This window comes from Malaclemys terrapin, chromosome 12 (genome assembly GCF_027887155.1).
Source record: "Malaclemys terrapin pileata isolate rMalTer1 chromosome 12, rMalTer1.hap1, whole genome shotgun sequence".
Taxonomy (NCBI): Eukaryota; Metazoa; Chordata; order Testudines; family Emydidae; genus Malaclemys; species Malaclemys terrapin.
The window spans coordinates 31918742-31941505 of record NC_071516.1 but is presented as its reverse complement, the minus strand read 5'-3'; the positions used below and the strand labels follow the sequence as shown (position 1 = coordinate 31941505).

The window sequence follows — 22764 nt, the reverse complement described above, 5'->3', positions numbered from 1 at the left end:
CTTCTTCTTTACACTTTCTCTCCTACCCGGGTATTGTCCAGGATCATACAAAAGCTCAAGACCAATCAATCCAGATTCATCTTGGTAGCCCCCACATGGCCCGGACAAACTTGGGTTCTGTACCTGCAGCATGTCCGCCGCACATTCTCCAACTTCTTCCATATTTCCTGTCACAAGATGCAGGCCAGAACTTGCACCCAAGCCTGGAGATACTCCACCTGAGAGCATGGCTCCTCCACGGTACCAAGGCAATGAGATGACCTGTTCAGAAGAAGTGATGGATGTCTTGCTAAACAGCAGATGGTTGACTATATGTTCAGCCTACCTCCACAAATGGAAGAGAGTTCACACGCCAGAACAAACACATCAGAGCCACCACCTCTTGGACTGTATACTTCAACTAAAAAAATTAGGTCTTTCATTGAGCTCACTCAGAGTACACCTTGCAGCTATCACAACCTTCCACCATAAAATGGATGGGTTCTCAGTCTTCGCCCATCCAATTACAAAATGATTCCTACAAGGTGTCCGGAACCTCTATCCCAAATGGACTAAATCATTCAGGAAGGCACCAAAACTATTTCTCTCAACTACGGAGAGATCTAAAGGAGAAGCTCTGTCTAAGCAAAGACTCTCCAAATGAATTTCAGAGTGCATTCATTTCTGCTACTGCCAACATGAAGTACAACCCCCACCGGGGGCTAGAACACATTCCTGCAGGTAGCTCTGTACATTGGTAGCCTTCCTTAATAATGTACCTATTACAGACCTATGTAAAGCAGCCACTTGGGCATCAGCCCATACATTCATTCAGCCATACACAATAGAGATTCAGCATCTGACACTTTACTAGGACTCATGGTCCTATCATCAATCATAGACCTAACTTTGAAGCCCCTCCTTTTCACTACAGGCACTGCTCTACAATCACCTGAAGTGGAGCACCCACATCACTTGAAGAAGAGAAGGTTACTCACCTTGTGTAGTAACTAAGATTCTTTTAAACGTGTCCCTCTGCGGGTGCTCCAGTATCCACCCTCCTCCCCTCTACTTCAGAGTTCTCGCAAGGTCCTCTGTGGTAAAGAAGGAACCGAGAGCGGGTTGGTCACACAGTGCAAGTTAACTGCCACTATAAGTGCAAGACGGAGACAGTGCATGTGTGGCCTAACTGGCTACTGCTGTCGAAATTCTCCGACTTGAGGCGCTGGGGCACACACTTACCTGAATTGGAGTATCCACAGGGACACGCATCTTGAAGAACCTCAGTAACTGCACAAGGTGAGTAACCTTCTCATACTGATGTACAGTTCAGAAAAACATCTTCATATCCTTTCAAAAAATATTTGGAGAGTGTCCTTCAGCACTCCTGAATGAAAGGGGGTGAAAAGATCAGTATTGGCTTTGACAGAATCAGTATAATGTGAGCCAGCTTTCAGAGGCCGTTAGTAAACAGCACCTGGGGTCAGTGTTAATTTGTTGCTTGGGTGCTTCACTTTCAGATGTTCCTCCTGTCTGCAATAGGCCAATCCATCCTAGATTGACTTTTGCTGCTTCTCTTGTGAAGCTAGCCAACACACTAGTTACCCCGACAAACCTTTAATGTAATACTAATAGAAATACAAGCCATAACAGTAATTGCACTAATGGGAATGTATTGCTGCATGCAACATCAAACCAAAAAGGCTAAATTACAACACCGGGCTAAGAAGGTGTAGTTGTGCTTCTGGAACTGGATTGGAAAAGACTAAGGCCTTGGCTACACTGGCGCTATACAGCGCTGCAACTTGCTGTGCTCAGGGGTGTGAAAACACACACCCCTGAGCGCAGCAAGTACAGCGCTGTAAAGGGGTGTGAAAACACACCCCCCTGAGCGCAGCGAGTACAGCGCTGTAAAGGGGTGTGAAAACACACACCCCTGAGCGCAGCAAGTACAGCGCTGTAAAGGGGTGTGAAAACACACACCCCTGAGCGCAGCGAGTGCAGCGCTGTAAAGGGGTGTGAAAACACACACCCCTGAGCGCAGCGAGTACAGCGCTGTAAAGGGGTGTGAAAACACCCCCCCCTGAGCGCAGCGAGTGCAGCGCTGTAAAGGGGTGTGAAAACACACCCCCCTGAGCGCAGCGAGTGCAGCGCTGTAAAGGGGTGTGAAAACACACCCCCCTGAGCGCAGCGAGTGCAGCGCTGTAAAGGGGTGTGAAAACACCCCCCCCGAGCGCAGCGAGTGCAGCGCTGTAAAGGGGTGTGAAAACACCCCCCCCTGAGCGCAGCGAGTACAGCGCTGTAAAGGGGTGTGAAAACACCCCCCCCCCTGAGCGCAGCGAGTACAGCGCTGTAAAGGGGTGTGAAAACACCCCCCCCTGAGCGCAGCGAGTACAGCGCTGTAAAGGGGTGTGAAAAACCCCCCCCCTGAGCGCAGCGAGTACAGCGCTGTAAAGGGGTGTGAAAACACACACCCTTGAGCGCAGCGAGTATAGCGCTGTAAAGGGGTGTGAAAACACACACCCCTGAGCGCAGCGAGTACAGCGCTGTAAAGGGGTGTGAAAACACACACCCCTGAGCGCAGCGAGTACAGCGCTGTAAAGGGGTGTGAAAACACACACCCTTGAGCGCAGCGAGTACAGCGCTGTAAAGGGGTGTGAAAACACACACCCCTGAGCGCAGCGAGTACAGCGCTGTAAAGCGCCAGTGGAATCAGAGCCTGCAGCACTGCACGCTACTCCCCTCAGAGAGGTGGAGTACTTACAGCACTGGCAGCGCGACTACACTCACGCTTCACAGCGCTGCTCCAGCAGCGCTGGGAAGTCCCACATGTAGCCAAGGCCTTATACTGTATATACAAGCCTCCTAAACTGGTGAATAAACCTGTAGTTGAAGGCACTTCTAGAGGTGAACACTGTCACATTTTGAAATCCTTATTTTTATTGGCGAATTCTAGCCCTTTACTGACGAGATTTGCCCTTTAAGAAGATTTGTTTTGTTAAAGCAGCACTTGTCATTTTTGGAATAACTGCTGCTCCATGGTCTGTTCAAGGAGTTTCCCTTTAGGTCTCAGGCCTCCAGCTGTCAATTCTCATTGAGCCAGGAGCTGCCTCCCTCTCCCTCAGAGCAGGGTTTTAGGCTTTCAGCTCCCCCTGCAATTCACTGTGATTATCCCGGCAGGTCTGACTTAGGGCTTACTTAGCACTTGCAGTTTCACTTTCACCAGGGACAATGACAGTGGTTCATCAGTGACCAAACAGTCCTCACCAGGTAAACTACTTTTATTTACAGAAAACATCATAAACAATAGCATTTAAATACATAATCTTACAGAGGTCCCCCATCTTCCCTATGGAAACCCTGGCAGGTTCCCGTCCTTCAGACTCTTTAGCAGGTAACCACCGCTTGCTGTCGGTTGGCTCAAAATCAGGCCCCCGAGTCCGTTTAAATGCAGCCGTTATAGCTCAAAAGACTTTTTGTTTCCAGGACTCCTGAAATGGATAAAACCAGTCACAGTCCCTTTGCCAAGGGGGCAAGAGTTCAAACTCTGGATGTCTCTATAATCAGCATTGGGATTCTGCATAAATCACCACTTAATGATCTCAGATCCCCCAAGCAATCCACACAGTGAGCCAGGAACACACAAATACATATAACATGGATTGGTACAAAGGTCTCTGGGCCCATATTGTCTGGACCACCTCAAACCATCTCTTTGAAGTTTTCATGCTTTCAAGGTCTGGCTTAACATCCAGAAAACATTTATAAAGTTGAAACACTAGTCTCCAAAGATGCTGCATGTGTTAGTAATATCTGTCACAGGCACCAGCAATAGTCTCCTACAACATGTAGAAAGGAAATTTTAGCCACTCTAGCATGGATTTGAAAGGCATGTTTCAGTTGTGCAATTATCATGTTGCCTATAAGATGCCTATAGCAGACAGTTCAGTTGCAAACATCTTTAGCCCAGTATTATCCATTTATCATGTCTTCAGAGAGCTGTTTGAATATTTTTTTTTGTCTCTGGCTCTTTATTCTGTGAAGATAAGTCTTGATAGACTGTGCAGTGGCATGGGGATTTCAGTTACTTTGGATTTCAAATTAGATCAATACTTCTCCAGGATCTCCTCCAATATTCTTTCAGGAGTTGGCCCAGGCTGTCATTTTATTTTCTTCTAGTTTGGACCTGGTTCTAGTCTATGGGAATAATCTGTTCAGACATTCCAAAGTTGCTAAATACTTCGCTTCCTTTTTTTTTTGTGTGTGCTGTTGACCCCTAATGGATAAGTGAAGGAATTCAATGAAAATTACAGAAGCATAGTATTCATATTCATCTAAAATTCTTGGTTCCTCCTTAAACTATTTATAAGTATACCCAGTTGCCCTGCTGCTGAAATAAATTCTTGCAGGGTTATTCTGTACTGTTCAACCTGATGGAAATTTAAGTAAACTAAAAAATGAAAAAAAAAATAGAAAACAGTTTAGTGGGAAAGGTATGGGGTTCTAGTGTACACAAGATAGGCTTGGCTAGGTGTGAAACTGCTCAAACACTTTGCTTAAGTAATGGAATAATTTGCAAAGGAAGGGTCATTGAAGAACCAGTATAGACATGTATTATTAGATTTATGGATTTAGTTTGAAGGACAATTCTATACAGGTTGCTAGAAAATGACCCAGAAGGACCTTTCCAGTGCTGTGATCTGAGAGTTCATTTGGCTTAAGGAGCTTGCATTTGAAGTGCCTTGCTTCCTGTTCCTTTAATTTACTGTTAAGAAACAAGCTGTAATAGTTTAATATAAATGACATGTATATAGGAACAAAGAGAAAATATCAACTATTTTTCCAGTTTTTAAGTAATGGGTTATTTCTTTCCATGGTAAAATCAGAACTTTTTTTTTTTTTTTTAGAATAATAGAGAAAAGAATACTTAATTGTCAAACAAATCACAATGCTCAAGTAATTCCTGGCATACTCATCCGAGAAATAGATTCCCTGCTGCGAAAATTTCTTGATCCCAGAGTTTATATTTGAGTTCATTTTCACAAGTTTTTCTTCAACTATTAATACATGAAAGAATTGTTGTTAAAACCAAATACTGGGTGTGTTTGCTGTCTTTATATGTGTGAGGGGGTCGGGGATAGAGGGGTTGGAGTGTCGGGATTTTTTTTGTTTTGATTTATGGTCTTGTAATCTAATATTGGCCATACTTTCAGGAGGTTCATTTGTACTACTCTAATGAAATTCATATTTGTTTGTATGAATAGAGGACTGTTTCAGCTCTGTGTGCACATACACTAATCACCTATTTAGAGCAAACACTTTCTCAGTTCTAGTGTTTTTAAATATTTCTTTCTTACAATCAAATTAAAAACATGAAAACAAATTTCTGCTTCCATAAAGAAAATTCATAGATGATTCAGGGGATGTACCAACAACTGAAAATATTTTCTCATTTATTTTAACACATTTTTATAATTGAAAGTTAACAAAAGTATTTGCACCACAAAAAATGGTGATATGAACATGCCAAATTTGAAGTAGTTCCAAATTGCACTCTGCCTGATACACCTAAACATTGTGGGGTATAGGATAACTAATGCCATGGCATTAAGCAGAAAGCTTTATTAAAAATAGTGACTCTAATGAAAAAAGATTCTTTTGAAAGATACTGAACAAAGATCACTGGAAAGTGAAATCTCACACCAGAATGTTTAGGGAAACTTACTTGTGAGGAAGTTCATCAGTTCTGATGTGTTTAAATAGAATGTTCTCATTTCACTTCTTTGTAAAATAAGGTCATAAAGAAACTCTGTCATTTTAAGAAGTTTAAATTTAAAAAGTGATTTTTACTTGTTTTATCTGTAAACAGAAATAAAGAACATCCAGACTTAAAACTTTGGTGTCATCCTTGGAAGCATCTTACAGTGGATGAAAAAATTCATACGAAACACATCATTCACATTGAAGAAAACTGCTGCAAAGAAGAGACCGTAAGTTATAGAACTTTCAATGGAACAGTTGAGAAACCTTCAACCATTCCTTCTGTGGAGGAATCCTATATTACCAGTGAACACTGTTACCAGAAACCTCGGGCCTACTACCCTGCTATAGAGCAGAGGCTGGTTGTGGAAACCAGAGGTTCAGCCATGGACGATGGCGTGAGCAGAATAAGGGAGAATGGAGATGATGCCCTGTCAGAGAGATTTGGATGGAATCTGGACAGAGAATTATACAAGTTGGAGAATGAGTCCAAGCATAATTATTCTAAGGTATGTTGTATTGGTATAGCCCTGTTTTTCTAGGGCATTTGTTTTTACCAGGTTAATCTACTGTGCTTTCTGAAAATCCTTGACTGCTTTGAGTGTTATCTGTGTTGATCCCCACTTCTAGTGCATGTTTACTTCATGCTCCAGGGTCTGGAATTTTCTGGTCAGCAGTGTCTATTGGGGTTGCACATGCTCTCCCCACAATCTGAGGGCATGTTGCAAAGTGTTGTTCCAGCCCCCCTTCTTACCACATGTGGCTTCAGGTTGGCACTCAGTGATGTATGCTGTACTCCCCATAGAAGTTCATCCTTCAAAAATTTCACCTTAGAAAGTTAATGTTACAGTATTAGTTTACTAACTGCTTTGCTAGGTTTTTCTGTCCTGTTGGAAGCTTTAGATTTTGACCATTGATTTGATTGGTGCTTTAAAGTTGAGGCAAAGGTATGAAGGTTCAGATACTCTTCCTTATGTGGCTTATCCTTGTCAGTGAGCTGCCTTTTTTGTGGTGGTGGTGGTGGTGGCAGCGGTGGTGTTGTGGCGAAGGCCTTATCCTCGGTAAGTGCTTGGTCTGCTGGTTCTTCTTAGCCCAGACCTGATATGCCAGGGATAGTCATCTCAGGCTTCACCTCTTGTGTGAAGGTGACTTCAGATTCAGAATGGAATAACCCTCTGTCCTGGGACTGAGCCCCTCTACTAAGGTTATACAATTCCTTACCACTCTGAGGAACAGTGACACATCTTCATGGGGTCCCCAATACCAGGGCAAAGTTTCTAGCTCCCTCAGTGAACTCTGAGACCAAGCACATCAGCTCTCTAAGTGATTACTACTTCTCCTGGGCTTTTGAGGCAAGTCTCAGTCTCACATCAAAGAAGACAGAAAGCACCATTCTTCTGCCTTGGAGATGAGAGGAGAAGAAAAAGAGGAGGAGCCATGAGTCATAGAATCATAGAAGATTAGGGTTGGAAGAGACCTCAGGAGGTCATCTAGTCCAACCCCCTGCTCAAAGCAGGACCAACCCCAACTAAATCATCCCAGCCAGGGCTTTGTCAAGCTGGGCCTTAAAAACCTTTATGGATGGAGATTCCACCACCTCCCTAGGTAACCCATTCTAGTGTTTCACCACCCTCCTATTGAAATAGTTTTTTCCTAATGTCCAAGCTAGACCAAGACCATTGCTCCTTGTTCTGTCATCCGCCACCACTGAGAACAGCCTAGCTCCATCCTCTTTGGAACACCCCTTCAGGTAGTTGAAGGCTGCTATCAAATCTCCCCTCACTCTTCTCTTTCGCAGACTAAATAAGCCCAGTTCCCTCAGTCTCTCCTCATAAGTCACGTGCCCCAGCCCCCTAATCATTTTTGTTGCCCTCTGCTGGACTCTCTCCAATTTTTCCACATCCTTTCTGTAGTGGCCCAGAACTGGACACAGTACTCCAGATGTGGCCTCACCAGTGTCAAATAGACGGGAAGAATCACTTCCCTCAATCTGCTGGCAACGCTCCTACTAATGCAGCCCAATATGCCATTATCCTTCTTGGCAACAAGGGCACACTGTTGACTCATATCCAGCTTCTCGTCCACTGTAATCCCTAGGTCCTTTTCTGCAGAACTGACGCTTAGCCAGTTGGTCCTCAGCCTGTAGCCGTGCTTGAGATTCTTCCATCCTATGTGCAGGAGTCTGCACTTGTCCTTGTTGAACTTCATCAGATTTCTTTTGGCCCAATCCTCTAGTTTGTCTAGGTCCCTACCCTCCAACATATCTACCTCTCCCCCCAGCTTAGTATCATCCGCGAACTTGCTGAGGGTGCAATCCATTCCATCATCCAGATCATTAATGAAGATGTTGAAGAAAACTGGCCCCAGGTCCGCTCCCTGGGACACTCCGCTTGATATCGGCTGCCAACTAGACATTGAGCCGTTGATAACTACCTGTTGAGCCCAATGATCTAGCCAGCTTTCTATCCACCGTATAGTCCATTCGTCCAATCCATGCTTCTTTAACTTGCTGGCAAAAATACTGTGGGAGACCATATATCATTCTCTAATTGAACATTTGACTGTGCTGCCTTAATCTGTTTATGCAAGAACTCTTCTGCCTCTCTGATGCCACTCAAGATCAATAGTTGACCTTTAAGATCATGAAACTTTTCCTTTTATACAGCCATCAACTTGTACTTCCTGCATAAGAAGTCTGTCTTCGGGCAGGAAACAGAATGTAGCACAATCCTTGTTAAGTCCCAATATCTAGTCCATTGCTTGTGGTCTGTATTGGTAGTGTACCGGGGAGGGGGGAATCCTTCTCTCTCTGCTGCAAACTCTTTCAGAAATCCTGTTAGCCTGCTCAGGTGGGTTTTTTTTTTTTTTTTTCAAGTTCCATTATTTTCATTGGTCAGTACCACCCCCTTGCTCTTATGGAGGGATTAACCACTTAGACTTCAAACACCTGGCTTGATCAAAGGTGACATAGCCCCATTCATATGTTCATTAGAGAGACAAGGAAACCAACCTCTCACTGGGCCTTTTCGGAGGCCCAAAAGTTCAACTATATGACCCTCTCAGAGAGACAATCAAACCAAACATGCAACTCACCGAGTCATCAGGATCTACAGATACATCCTGGAAACTTTCCTGTTAGCATTGCCTGTTCACCTGCTCATGTGTTCACTTTAAGTGCATTATACCTAACATTTCTGGACGGCATCATGAAAGCATCCAAGGCAAAAAGTGTGTTAGCTACCCCAAAGGAAACCTGTAAAACTGTAACCTAGTCATCCAGCAACATGTTTGTAAAATGCTACAGGCTTGAACTTCATTCTGTGGAGAAGCATCATTTAGCAGGAAGGTGCTCCAAGATGTGTCCCCAGATATTTCTGATCTGAGGGAAGGGAGTGCATTCTTCTCCTATTTAGCACTCTCTTCCTTCTAAAACCTCCTTTGTTGAGTAGTGTCCCTATGGGTGCTCCACTTCAGGTGCGCATGTGCCTCTTGAGCCCTTGATCGGAGATTTTCCGGTAGCAATGACCGTTCAGTCCGCACATGCATCTAGTACCTCCTTGTGCCGCGTAATAAGGCTATATAAGAATGCGCGGACAAACCACCCTCCGTTCCTTCTCAACTCCCTTGGCCTGAGGTGGAGCCTGAGCATGTCATGCCTTGGCTGTCTTGTGTTTACAATTTCCTATAGTAGTTTTGTTTAGGATTAGTTAGTATAGTTAGTTTTAGTGATAACTATATAGTTAGAGATAAGTGGTGATTGGATTGTCTTGTTCCTCTCTCTCTCTCCCCGTCAGGAAGTCTTTTATTTTCCTGGCAGGGCATGCCTGGATCCCCAGGTTATAAACGCTGCTTCTCCTTCTGAGAGGCTATACCTGTTAGCGACAGCCACTCTTATGTGGCTAGCAACAGAGGGTCCTGTGGCACCTTTAAGACTAACAGAAGTAATGGGAGCATAAGTTTTCGTGGGTAAGAACCTCACTTCTTCAGATGCAAGTAATGGAAATATCCAGAGGCAGGTATAAATCAGTATGGAGATAACGAGGTTAGTTCAATCAGGAAGGGTGAGGTGCTCTGCTAGCAGTTGAGGTGTGAACACCAAAGGAGGAGAAACTTCTTCTATAGTTGGATAGCCATTCACAGTCTTTGTTTAATCCTGATCTGATGGTGTCAAATTTGCAAATGAACTGGAGCTCTGCAGTTTCTCTTTGGAGTCTGGTCCTGAAGTTTTTTTGCTGTAAGATGGCTACCTTTACATCTGCTATTGTGTGGCCAGAGAGGTTGAAGTGTTCTCCTACAGGTTTTTGTATATTGTCATTCCTGATATCTGACTTGTGTCCATTTATCCTCTTGCGTAGTGACTGTCCAGTTTGGCCAATGTACATAGCAGAGGGGCATTGCTGGCACATGATGGCATATATAACATTGGTGGACGTGCAGATGAATGAGCCGGTGATGATGTAGCTGATCTGGTTAGGTCCTGTGATGGTGTTGCTGGTGTAGATATGTGGGCAGAGTTGGCATCGAGGTTTGTTGCATGGGTTGGTTCCTGAGTTAGAGTTATGGTGCGGTGCGTGGTTGCTGGTGAGAATATGCTTAAGGTTGGCGGGTTGTCTGTGGGCAAGGACTGGCCTGCCTCCCAAGGTCTGTGAAAGTGGGGGATCATTGTCCAGGATGGGTTGTAGATCACTGATGATGCGTTGGAGAGGTTTAAGCTGAGGACTGTAGGTGATGGCCAGTGGAGTTCTGTAGGTTTCTTTTCTGGGCCTGTCTTGTAGCAGGAGGCTTCTGGCTGTAGACGATGGATCGTGTGGTGTGTCCGGGGTGGAAGCTGGAGGCATGAAGGTAGGCGTAGCGGTCGGTGGGTTTTCGGTATAGGGTGGTGTTAACGTGGGCATCGCTTATTTGTACTGTGGTGTCTAGAAAGAGGATCTCCCATGTAGATTGGTCCAGGCTGAGGTTGATGGTGGGGTGGAAGCTGTTGAAATCATGGTGGAATTCTTCCAGGGTCTCCTTCCCATGGGTCCAGATGATGAAGATGTCAGATCAGGATTAAACTAAGACTGTGAATGGCTATCCAACTACAGAAGCAGTTTCTCCTCCCTTGGTGTTCACACCTCAACTGCTAGCAGAGCACCTCACCCTCCCTGATTGAACTAACTCTGTATCTCCATACTGATTTATACCTGCCTCTGGAAATTTCCATTACTTACATCTGAAGAAGTGAGATTCTTACCCACAAAAGCTTATGTTCCCAATACTTCTGTTAGTCTTAAAGGTGCCACAGGACCCTCTGTTTCTTTTTACAGATTCAGACTAACATGGCTACCCCTCTGATTCTTATGTGGCTGTTGGTTGGGGGAGTCCCATGTCTCCCAGAAGTGTAGCTTTTGCCCAACCCTCAAATCCAGGGCAAGAAATAACAGAGAGATTAAACTGAGACTGTTGACAATGGATTGCTCCCTTTGACCAGCTTCTGAATCAGCTCAGGAGACACACCTCTCCCCCCATACATCTGTTTCTCCAGACAGATCCAGCACTCCTTCAACCTCAGTGCAGGCTTCTCCTGAGAAAGGGAAGACTTTGTAGGCTCCAGGGAAGGTTTTCAAAAAGAGGAGTGTGGAGACTCATCTTACGGAGCCAGCTCCTAAAGGGCCCAGATCCCCTGGTGAGATCCACAATCTTGGAAGCCTTGACCTCTCAGCTTGGTACCATAGAGGCAAAAGACTCCTCCAGTACTGGTAGAGCTGAAGTGCCAGAGCTCAAGGAGAGAGACCGCTCTGACAGGCCTTGGTACCATCTGAGAGACAAGGAAGGCAAGCATCAACACTCAAGGCTGCCACCATCTGGCACAGCCCCACCATTGGTGCCTACGCATTCAGCACCTTTGCTACTGAGCAAGAAATGGCACCAGATACCGTGGGCACTTGCATTAGTACACCCCCAATTGATAGTACCTTCTTCAGTTACCGCATCGGTACTGATCCCCTACTTAGTACCACAAGAATTCAGGTACATTAAGCACCTGTCTGATTAACGTACCTAAGTCCTCACTCCTCATAGTACTGAGTGTCTCTTGGTACTGAGACCTCCATCTCCAGATCACCATCATCCTCACCATTTTCTGTGGTTCCATTGAAGGATATTGAGTAGGATGGAGACTTCCAGTCAGTCTCTCATATTTCTGTACAGGGTTCTCCGACTTACCTATATAGGAACCCATTCTTTGACAGTCATAGGGAAGATACTCTTGTTCAACAAGGAGGGTGGTGGAAGCAACCCTATGCCACCCCCGCTCCCATATGGGTGCCCTCCCACCAATGGCCATACTGGGATCTTTGGACTGCTTATCGGCATCAATTCACCAGACCACTGGTACTGTCTCCTAAGGAGGCTAGAGTCATACAGTCCTCCCCTCACCAATCTGCCCACTCACAGGAGGAGACATTTGAGGAGCAGGAAGCCAGGGTGGAGAAAGAGGCCACCCTTCAAACACCTATTTCATCATTGTCTACCGACAAGGTGATTATGCCTCCACCACCTTCCATGGCTGCTGATTTCTGCAATTTCAAGCTCTTATAAAGAGGGTAGCTAACACTTCTAATTCTTCTTAGAGGTCAAGGACTCACAGCACAATCTGCTGGACATTCTGCAGTCAGCAATACCCTCCAGGGTAGTATTATCCATTAACAAGGTACTCTTGCATCCAGCAAAGACTATGTGGCAAATACCTGCTACCACCCTTCCATCAATGTGTAAATGAGCAGATAAGAAATATTATGTTCCCCCTAAGTATTCTGCTTTTTTTGAGCAGGGTAAGCAGAACTCCAAGTCTATTCTGTATGACAAGGACCAAAAGAGACCAGACCTTTTTGGACAGAAGTACTATTCATCAGCAACCCTGCAATTTAGGAACAAGAACTATCAGGCAATCATGGCCAACATTTTACAAATTATAATTTTATAAACTGTAATAGATTTACAGCCTTTATTGAACATCTGCCACAGGAACATAGGAAACAGTTCCAGGCCATCATTTCAGAGGGCCAGTTATTGGTCAGAACCTCTCTTCAAGCATCCTTGGATGTTCCAGACACCACTGCCAGGCCCATCTCCATGGCAGTATTTATGTGCAGGGTGTCATGGATCCAACTCTGGGTTTCTGAGAGAAGGCCAGAACACTGTTGAGAAACATCCCTTCAATGATTGTAAGCTAGTCTTGGAGACCACAGATGAGTCCTTCCATATACTAAAAGACTCTAGAGCTACTTTATGATCTCAGGGCATATATACACCTACAAATAAGATTTGGTAGGTCACATCCTGCTCATTTCTTGGGATTCCTAAGTCCCACTGAACCTCCCAGGAAAAGACAAATTCCAGAGAAAGAATGCTGCTTACCTGCCCTCTATGAGCACCCCATTATCTTCAAAATTTTGACAGGTCGGTCAAGGGTTCAAATCCTCTGGTTTTACAGCTACATCTGTTTCCCCTCCTCCCCCTCTTTGGAGATCACATTCCCCATTTACAACATGCTTGGAGGAGGATCACTGCAGACAACTGGATCATAGATGTCATAACATCAGTTTATACCATCCATTTTACATCCCTCCCCCCGTCCATCTCCTTTTCCTCTTCAGGGTCCCCTCTCACAAGCTTTTACTGAGATAAAAAGTGAACTCTTTCCTTCAATAAAGAGCAATATAGGCAGTCCCACCACTTCACAAAGGCAAAGAGTTTTACTTGACGTATTTTCTTGTACCAAAAAAGGATAGAGTGTGGAAACCAATCTTGAATCTAAGACTTCTAAACAAGTTTGTAAAGCCTTAAAAAAAATCAGGATAATGACTCTGGCAACTATAATTCCTTCACTGAAGGAAGGGTATTGATTTTTGGTTCTCGACCTACAAGATGCCTATTTCGAAATAACGATAAATTAATTGCATAGGAAACACCTACGCATCACTGTAGGCCAGGATCATTTCCAATTCCAAGTATTTCTCTTAGACCCTAAGGATGTTCTCAGAGGTGCTGGCAATAGTGGCTGCTTACCTCCATCAAGAAGCAATCCTAATCTTCCCATACCTCGACGTCTGGCTACTCAAAGGCAGGCTGTTCCTATGGATCAGTACTGTCTTCCAACCAGACAGCTGTTGCTCTTTTCCAGGAACTGGGTTGCCAGCTGAATGTAAAAAAATCCACATTAACTCCTGTAGAAAAGATACAGTTTCCAGAGGCATACTTGGATTCATTGACAGCCAGGGCCTACCTTCCCACAGACAGACTTGTAACTTGGTCAGCACTGGTAGGGACAATTCAGGGGAGCTTAGACTACAGTAAGAAACTGTCTACAGTGCCTGGATCACATGGCAGCTTGCACCTTCATGACCAATCATCCAAGGATACGTCTCTGCTGCTACCAAGGTTGGCATAAAATGACCTTTTTTCTAGCCAGAGATGCTTTGTATAGGCATGTGATGGTTCTTCTCTAGACCCTCAGCGTCTGTGCAGGCATTCCTTTCTGTCAGCTCCATGAGTAACTATGACAACAGATGCATCATTATTGGGATGGAGAGCTCACCTCAGTGCCCTCTTAACTCAAGGTAGATGGACAAATCAGGAAACCTGTCTCCACATCAATCTGTTGGAACTCAGGGAGGTCAGAAATCCCTGCTTTTGTTTCCTCATCGGGACAAATCAGAGCAAAAATTCAACAAATAATGTGGGAGCGGGTGGGAGTGAGTATTGTGGTGTGAGATGGGAGTGGGATTTTAAAAAAATAATTTTCCTGCAGCGCAAGCAACATGAATGCCCTGGCCAGCACCTGCTGCTCTCTAGCCGCCCAGCTCTGAAGGCAGCACTACCGCCAGCAACAGTGCAGAAGTAAGGGGGGCAATGCCCTCACTTTGCACTGCTATCGGTGGTGGTGCTGACCTCAGAGCTGGACAGCAGGAGAGGAGCAGCTGCTGGCTGAGGTATTCATGTTTGCTGCTTGGGAGAACTACTTTTTTTTTTTTTTAAATCTCACTTCTGTCCTGCCCCGCAATACCCACTCTATTTTTATCCTGCTCCAGCTATTATAGTAGCAGGTCCTGTGGGACCTGCAGGATCCCAGTTTCTTTGTGCCCCTCAGAGAACCTCTGGCATGCCCCCCAATTTGTGCACCACTAGTCAAGGTTTATAATGGGTTTAGGGAATCTCTACCCTGCTCCAATTTGGGACCTTAACGTGGTAATTAAATATTTCATGAGACTCTGATTTGAAACAATGGCAACCTATTCTCTGCTCTCCTTATCTATGAAGACTGCCTTTTTATCTCATCAGCCTATAGGACTGGAGAGAATGAAGCCTTGATAGCAGATCTCCTACTCCTCCTTCCTCCAGTATTCTGAAAGGATGAAGTCTCTGTGCCCAAACCCTAAATTCTTATCTAAGATACTATCAGTGTTTCATCTTAACCAGTCCATTCATCCACCATTTTTTTCCAAAACCCCACAAGTCTCTGCAGGAGACATACTATCATATCTTGGTTGTTCAAAGAGCATTGGCTTTCTGCTTATATAGAATCAATCAATTACAACAGTGGAGATACTGCTTGGGAGTCACCTGAAGTGGAGCACCCTTCTGGACGCTACTCAAAGAAGAAGAGGTTACTCACCTTGTGCAGTAGTTGCAGTTCTTCAACGTGTCCCCCTATGGATGTTCAACTACCCACCCTCTTTCCCTCCTGCTTTAGACTATTCTATATAGAATATTTGGGTGGATAAGAAACTGAGGACCATTGACCTGCTAATCACTGGATAGCCTCGGTGTGTGGCACAAGGAGGTAGAGGATGCATCACAGGTTGAATGGACACTGCTAATGGAAAATCTCCAATCAAGGGCTCAAGAGGTTCATGTGCACCTGAAGGGGAGCACCCATAGGGGGACACATCTCGAAGAACTGCAGTTACAGCACAAGGTGAGTAACCATTTTTTACTGCTTGCTATGGCCCATACATCTCAAACTGGGGAAGCACTCAGGATCCAGAATGGAAAGCTTATTACCAGATTTCCTTGCTGGGACTGAGCTGCTTTATGTGAGATAAGTGCTTTCCGTATCTGAACCATTGGCTTTCTCCAGGGACCATGTGCACATTAAACACAAGCTACTTAGGTGTTACTATTAGATTACATTTAATCTGCTAATAAAGATTGTGTTTCCATACAATTTTTTAAAATGGTAATCTGGGGGCGAGAGAGAAGGAAGGGGTGTTGCTAACCCTGGAACTTTGTGAATTAGTCTAAACTGAGTCCATTACTAGCCAGAAGGATAGTGCAACCAAAATATTGACTGCAGAAGAGGTCAGTCCCAGACAGGAAATCAAGAAACAAATCTTCTGTTTAAACAGTCTCTGTTTCTGCAGTGTCAGACTCGCATTCTTTTGCTTTTGAGTATTTTGTTTTTCGTTTTAAATGTTGTTGGTGTTATTGTGCCTCATCCAAGAGTGTGAAGCTGAAGCAGCATCTTTGTTGCTGGTAAAGAGTTTTAAAATTCTTATTAGTGGACAGCTGGAGTATAGAGACTTTTTAATCTTAGTGTTTCATATTATTGAACTTTCTCTGCATTTTGATGGGCTAACAACGGCTGTTAGCCAATAAGGATTCTCAGACTAGTTATTGAGAAATAATACAATAATTCTGCAAATCATAAACACAGCAAAAAAAAATGTAGGGAACTGGATAACTGGGGAGAAACTGTACCATTAGCTTCAGTAACTCTAGAGATCCATGCAGCCTGATTGGCTGGCTGAAGTATTTCCATTTCACTATGATAAATACTAACTTATGTACCTTTGTCAGGTAAGAGAATGTGTATCTAAGAAAATCCCTTCAGAGGAAGCTATTGAAATGAAACTGCTGGAAAAAGACAAGGAAGGAGTTGTGAACTCTCAGCTGCAGTGGCAACTTAACCTTCTAGCCCACGTTGAATCTCTACAAGATGAAGTTACACACAGGATGGATTTCATTGAGAAAGAACTGGATGGTAAATTAAATGTATTTTCTTTCACTGATTAAACAGCATGTACATTTTTGTCCCATTCAGATTATGCTGTTTCTCTCCTAAATGCATTGTCTTGAGATCTGTATCCTATTTCTGCAGATCTACAAAGATACCAGCATCGTTTTTATCAAATAGCCATCTGTAATAATTGAAAGTTGTGTTTTTAGGAGTAAATTTGGTTTTGATATAGTCACTGGAACTGCCCTTCAGGTAATTGAAGGCTACTATGAAATCCCCTCTCACTCTTCTCTTTTGCAAACTAAATAAGTCCAGTTCACTCAGCCTCGCTTAATAAATCATGTGCCCCAGCCCCCTAATCATTTTTGTTGCCCTCCGCTGGACTCTCTCCAATTTGTTCACATCCTTTCTGTAGCGGGGGGCCCAAAACGGGATGCAGTACTCCAAATGTGGCCTCGCCAGTGCCAAATAGAGGAGAATAATCACTTCCCGCGATCTGGGGCACTCCGCTTGATACTGGCTGTCAACTAGACATTGAGCCATTGATCACTACCCGTTGAGCCCGACAATCTAGCCAGCTTTCTGTCCACCTTATAGTCCATTTATCCAATCCATACTTCTTTAACTTGCCTTGCAGAGATGTTTTTTGCCTTACAGAGATGATCACATTGATTTACGCACATGGTAGCTCTGTAAATTACCAAACACTATTTGGGAAGTTTTGTTTTCTGATTTCTAAAATATTGTATATGTTAAAATTACTGTAGTTTCTTTCAAAATATATTTATTTCAAGAACTCTTAGTTTTATGGTTTTGGAAATATATATGTATATATTTGTCAGCTAATCACAATAGCGAATAGTATTAACTTTTTCTATTTCTTTTGCAGTTTTAGAGAGCTGGTTGGATTACACAGGAGAGCTGGAGCCACCTGAACCACTAGCTAGACTTCCACAACTCAAACATTGTATAAAACAGCTTATTACGGACCTAGGCAAGGTGCAACAAATTGCTCTTTGCTGCTCAACATGAGACTAGAGAGCTCTTGAAATTGCTGTTGAATATGAACGTGGAGTGTTTGACACAAACAGCTCTATATATTTAAATGAAATTAGCATGCTGATTGCATGTGATGCAGACTGACTTCAGGGATTTGTGAAGAAGTATGACTGTTCTGAAAGCAGTAACAAGGTTATTCTTATCTTTTGATCTTTTGGGGGTTTACTAGGCAATTTTAACAATATGGAAGGGGATTTTACTCTTGTATTCAAGGGTAGGAGCAGACTGACAAATTATACTCTTAGATTTTCATTCCTTAGGACAAGTTGTTGAATGAAATAAACTTTTTGCATAATGAAACTGACTTAAAATTGTGCCACTGAAGATAAAACAGAGTTCTAAGAGCCAAAAATGTTTAGTTGACGAAGGTTGTAAATTATGTTCTACAGAGTTTATTTAAAAGACTTGTATACCAGGTCAGGTCATGCTTTATTCCTACTGGTTTATGCACAGTACAGTATTTAATCAATAGACGACGTTATAACAATTTTCAAGCATAGCAAATATGAATGTCCATCTTTAATTGTTAACTCTTACATGGAGGTTTGCAAGTAATACTGGCCTAAAACCCCACTGCTGTTAATTTAAATAGAGATAGCAGAAGGTCACAGTTGGGTTGCATTTAGTTACATAGTAAATGATTATTTTTCCATATTTATCATGTCACTATCACATGACTCTAAGGTACTGGGGAAATCCATTTACATTGTGCTTCTTGTGCATTCTTGAACTTTTAAATTTGGCCATACTGTGCCTCCTTGAACTAGTGCTACTGGTTCACCTTTGTGAGAGTACACAGTGATATGTCTAAAAGATGGGATATGTGCCAGAAGTTCCAAACTTAAGATGTGTAGTTTTGTATCCATTTGTTAATTGCCATTCCGGTTATATTTTGAAATGTAGACTTTTTTTCAATACTCTAAACATGCTCATTGTAAAGACTTATTATGAATGTGTGGTTTTGGGAATCAGTTTATTTTATGTTTGTTTAAATAAAGCCTCAAAAGCTATGCCTGAGGTACTGTCCTCACAGTGAGGTATTATGTTAAATAGTATATGTTCTCAGTCTCTTTTTATACTTTGTTTTAATTTTCTAGTTCGTATTATTTTGTGAGATCAAGATGAAAATGCTGCTTAAGTTGAAGATACATTATATATATATATAGTACCTTTTGAAACATTGATGTATTGTATTTGATATGTTACAAGCCTTTTACGTGCGGCTCATATCTCCATAAATAATGGTTGTGATTTTTTTTTTTTCTTCCCAAATATTGCTGAGTGTAACTTCACTGTGGGAAAGGGTAAATTGTTTCTGCATTGAGAGGGTGTCCTGAAAAAGCAGAATTTTTCTGTTATCTTGATCTCTCTGACAGTTCTATTTGTGATGGTACCACCAAAGGGTTAAAATTAAAGCACAGTTGTAATCAAAAGACCCAGAAGTGTACAAATTGTTAATTATGGATATATGAATCTGTAAAGTTTATATGCTGCAAAGAATAATGATTTACTATGTAAACTTGAAATATCCACTATCATAGGAATAACAATATCTACAATTAATATTTTGATCAGTTTAGTTCATTCAGAAAATGGAATAACTAGGCTACTCAAGGTAGTAGTTAAGGCTTTTATGCCAAGACTCATTTCAGGGAATAATTTATGTCGCACCATTTTATGGCACTAGTTGATATATAATGAATTTGACATATGTACAGCAGGAAAATAAACTTATTTCGCTGTAACACAGTTGGAATAAAGCTTACATTATCTTAAATGTCACTTCGCTTTCTAAAGGTAAAAACAAATGCTTAAACATGTCATTCCTCTTAATGACATCTGAATTATGAGTAACATGCTGTGTAGCTCTAGAACAAACAGCTGTAACCAAATGATAAGAAGGGTATCCAAACAAGGGTTTTAAACAACAGCTGTGAAGTTTTTATCAGATTACTGTTTTACCAGTAAATTATTCCCTGTTTGAAATCTGTATAATGAGCACTCCGACTGGAAAATAATTAAATACAAGTACATTAACAAATCAACTTTGTTACAGTTTAAAGCAATGGAGAGGTTAATTCCCAAGTTTTTCTCTCCAGAAATGGAAATTTTCCCTTTGCAAGTAACTGGTTTTGGAGCGTTCATTTTAAGTTTGCTTTGCCAGTTTATTTTTTCTCATGGCAAAGAAAATTCCACTTGGTGAATAGCAATACTGAAGTTTTTGTTTTCCTTTAGCAGAATGATTATACAATAGGGAACCCCTTGCTGATGAAACAGATCTGGATGACTGAAAATATTTATTTGAAATAGGTTAGTGCTTTTCACATTCAGGAAAGGTTCTGTATTGTGCCCTGCCTGAATTGTTTTGTCCCTATTTTTATAAGTTTCCACATTTGTAGCTCTCCTTATTCTTGACCAACACTATTTTGGTCTGGCAAATCACTTTTTGTTGTTTCTTTAAATCACTGTTAAGTGAATGCAACATGGAGCCTTGATAAAATGAGCAAACATTGCACTGTGGATACATAAGTATATATGTCTTTGTTTATGCACTATTAGAAATGAGGGCGTTGTATATAGAATTTTGCTTTGGAGCAATATTTGCAAAACTTGAAAACTTCTGTATCTTGGTGTTTGGAATAAATAAATAGGTTTTTGTTGGTTAAGTCTTAGTAAAGTCTATTTCTGTTTCAGTTTAATGATTATTCAAACTAGTTATACATTTAAAAGGTCATTTTTGTACTTTAGAGAGACGAGATTGGTGAGTTAATACCTTTTATTGGACCCATTTCTGTTAGTGAGAGACACAAGCTCTGAAGCTTACATAGAGCTCTTCTAAGTTAGATACTGTAGTTCAGCAGTATTAATACTGACCCAGTGCTCACTAGATTGATCAGTTCTTCAAAAATGTCATATATAAGAATTCCCAATGAATAAACTGACCTTTTCTCTGCATGTAGTGCTTAAAGTGGAATATTTTATAATTTTTTTAATTTAAAACCCCACCAAAATTAACAGGATACATGTGTAGGCTTAAAAAAAAACCCTGTATAATATTAAACCAAATATTTATAAAGAAGTTCCTTCATCACTTACCAATCAAAGCCTGAATGCAAGATTTGAAGTTTCTCCTGCATGAGTTCATAGCATCATAAATATGTCTGTCATTGTAAAGAATGCAGCAGGAGAAACACGGAACACTGGACTTGAGCCTCAACTGATCAGGATGGATTGATTTAAAACAAAGTGATTTAAATCGCCAGTTTTAATCATGATTTAAATCACTATGCAGGAAACCTTGGTTTAAATAACCAATTTTAATCTTGTTTTCCATTTGTACTTTGTTTACCTAAAAAGAGGTCAATTCTCATTGGCTAGTAACCATTAAAACCTGTTGATTTGCAGCTAAATACAGCCTTTGCAGTACTGGGCTTATTTATTCTGAAGAAGAGAAGAGTGAGGGGGGATTTGATAGCAGCCTTCAACCACCTGAAGGGGGGTTCCAAAGAGGATGGAGCTTGGCTGTTCTCAGTGGTGGCAGATGACAGAACAAGGAGCAATGGTCTCAAGTTGCAGTGGGAGAGGTCTGGGTTGGATATTAGGAAAAACTATTTCACTAGGAGGGTGGTGAAGCCCTGGAATGGGTTACCTAGGGAGGTGGTGGAATCTCCATCCTTAGAGGTTTTTAAGGCCTAGCTTGACAAAGCCCTGGCTGGGATGATTTAGTTGAGGTTGGTCCTGCTTTGAGCAGGGGGTTGGACTAGATGACCTCCTGAGGTCTTTTCCAACCCTAATCTTCTATGATTCTAAATTTGGTACATTTTTGCTAAACAAGAGGATATACTATGTCTACGTAAGTTTTATTTAAGCAACTATGTATAGCTTAATACATATTTATTCCGATTCTTAATCTTTACATTTTTATGGTTAGAAAATGCTGAATGATACATTTTTCATTTATCAGATGAATAAATTTTTTACTCATGATTTGTTTCAAGCTGCATTTGGATGGAAATTTCTGTTGTGCTTCTTAAATTAAATTCCATTTTTTTATTAGTGTTATAAGCCTACCTCTTAAATGTGTGGGATAAACTTACGTTTTTTTTATCAAAACATGTTTTGCATTTAAAACCAACTGGTTTAACAAACAAACAGGAACTATTATCTGTACTTAGCAAATTGAGCGTCTCTGTTCACCATGCCCTTCAACATTTTAGAATTGGTAGATCTCATCTTCTTGTATCTTCTTGTTTTTATTCCTAGATTAGAAGAGGAAAACAAGCTTACCTGCTTTTGCATCTTCCAGTTAGTTTCTTAACTTCAGATGAATTAGGCACTGAACTGAACTAGTTGAATAAATTGAAATGAAGGAAATATTCTTTCTGCACCCGAAGAAGAGGCTAGTGCTGTCAAAAGCTGATGTAGCATTTCAGCAAACTCTGATTCCAGTGCTTAGCCAGTGATTTCACCAGTTCAGTGTAGTCTTTCTTTAAAACTTCAGCAAATATGTAATATTTGTAATACATGTAAAACATGCAATATTTAATATTTTTATTTAATTTACATATTTTAATAGATTATAGTAAGTTTAGGCTTTGACATAGGTTGTCATAATTTCAAATGTAAGTTTAAATACATTATTCTTTTAAAAATAAGCCTATTTAATTTACATTTTAAAATCTAATTTTAATAGGTTTCTATCCATCCCAAGGAGTCGTTCAGTTCAGTTATCCAGGGGTGGTGGGTTGGCAGTGGTGTTAGCCCTCTTGCAAAGGTGTGGGGAGTGAAATGTAGTTGCCCCAGCTCTCCCTTGGCCTGTGAATGCTCCAGGAAAGAGAGGAACACCTTCCTGGCCCAAAATACTTAAAAAACAGCAACCACCCACTTGTTGTGTCTGGAAATGACCAAGTGAGCATGTGAGCTTCCTATCCTACCCAAAGCAGGCATCCCCTTTCCCACCCCCACCC

General features: G+C 41.9%; 1 protein-coding gene across 4 annotated transcripts in view; it reads left to right on the top strand.

The window, feature by feature from the left end:
* The window catches only part of PHF20 (PHD finger protein 20), a 158081-nt gene extending 137618 nt beyond the window's left edge, over positions 1–20463 (top strand). For all 4 annotated transcript variants that reach the window (XM_054045843.1, XM_054045842.1, XM_054045841.1 and 1 more), the window contains 3 exons: positions 5849–6248; positions 16579–16762; positions 17628–20463. In XM_054045843.1, the coding sequence (XP_053901818.1) occupies positions 5849–6248; positions 16579–16762; positions 17628–17770 (727 nt within the window). In that variant the 3' untranslated portion in view covers positions 17771–20463. The remainder of the gene's footprint in view (positions 1–5848; positions 6249–16578; positions 16763–17627) is intronic.
* Positions 20464–22764: the final 2301 nt, after the last annotated feature.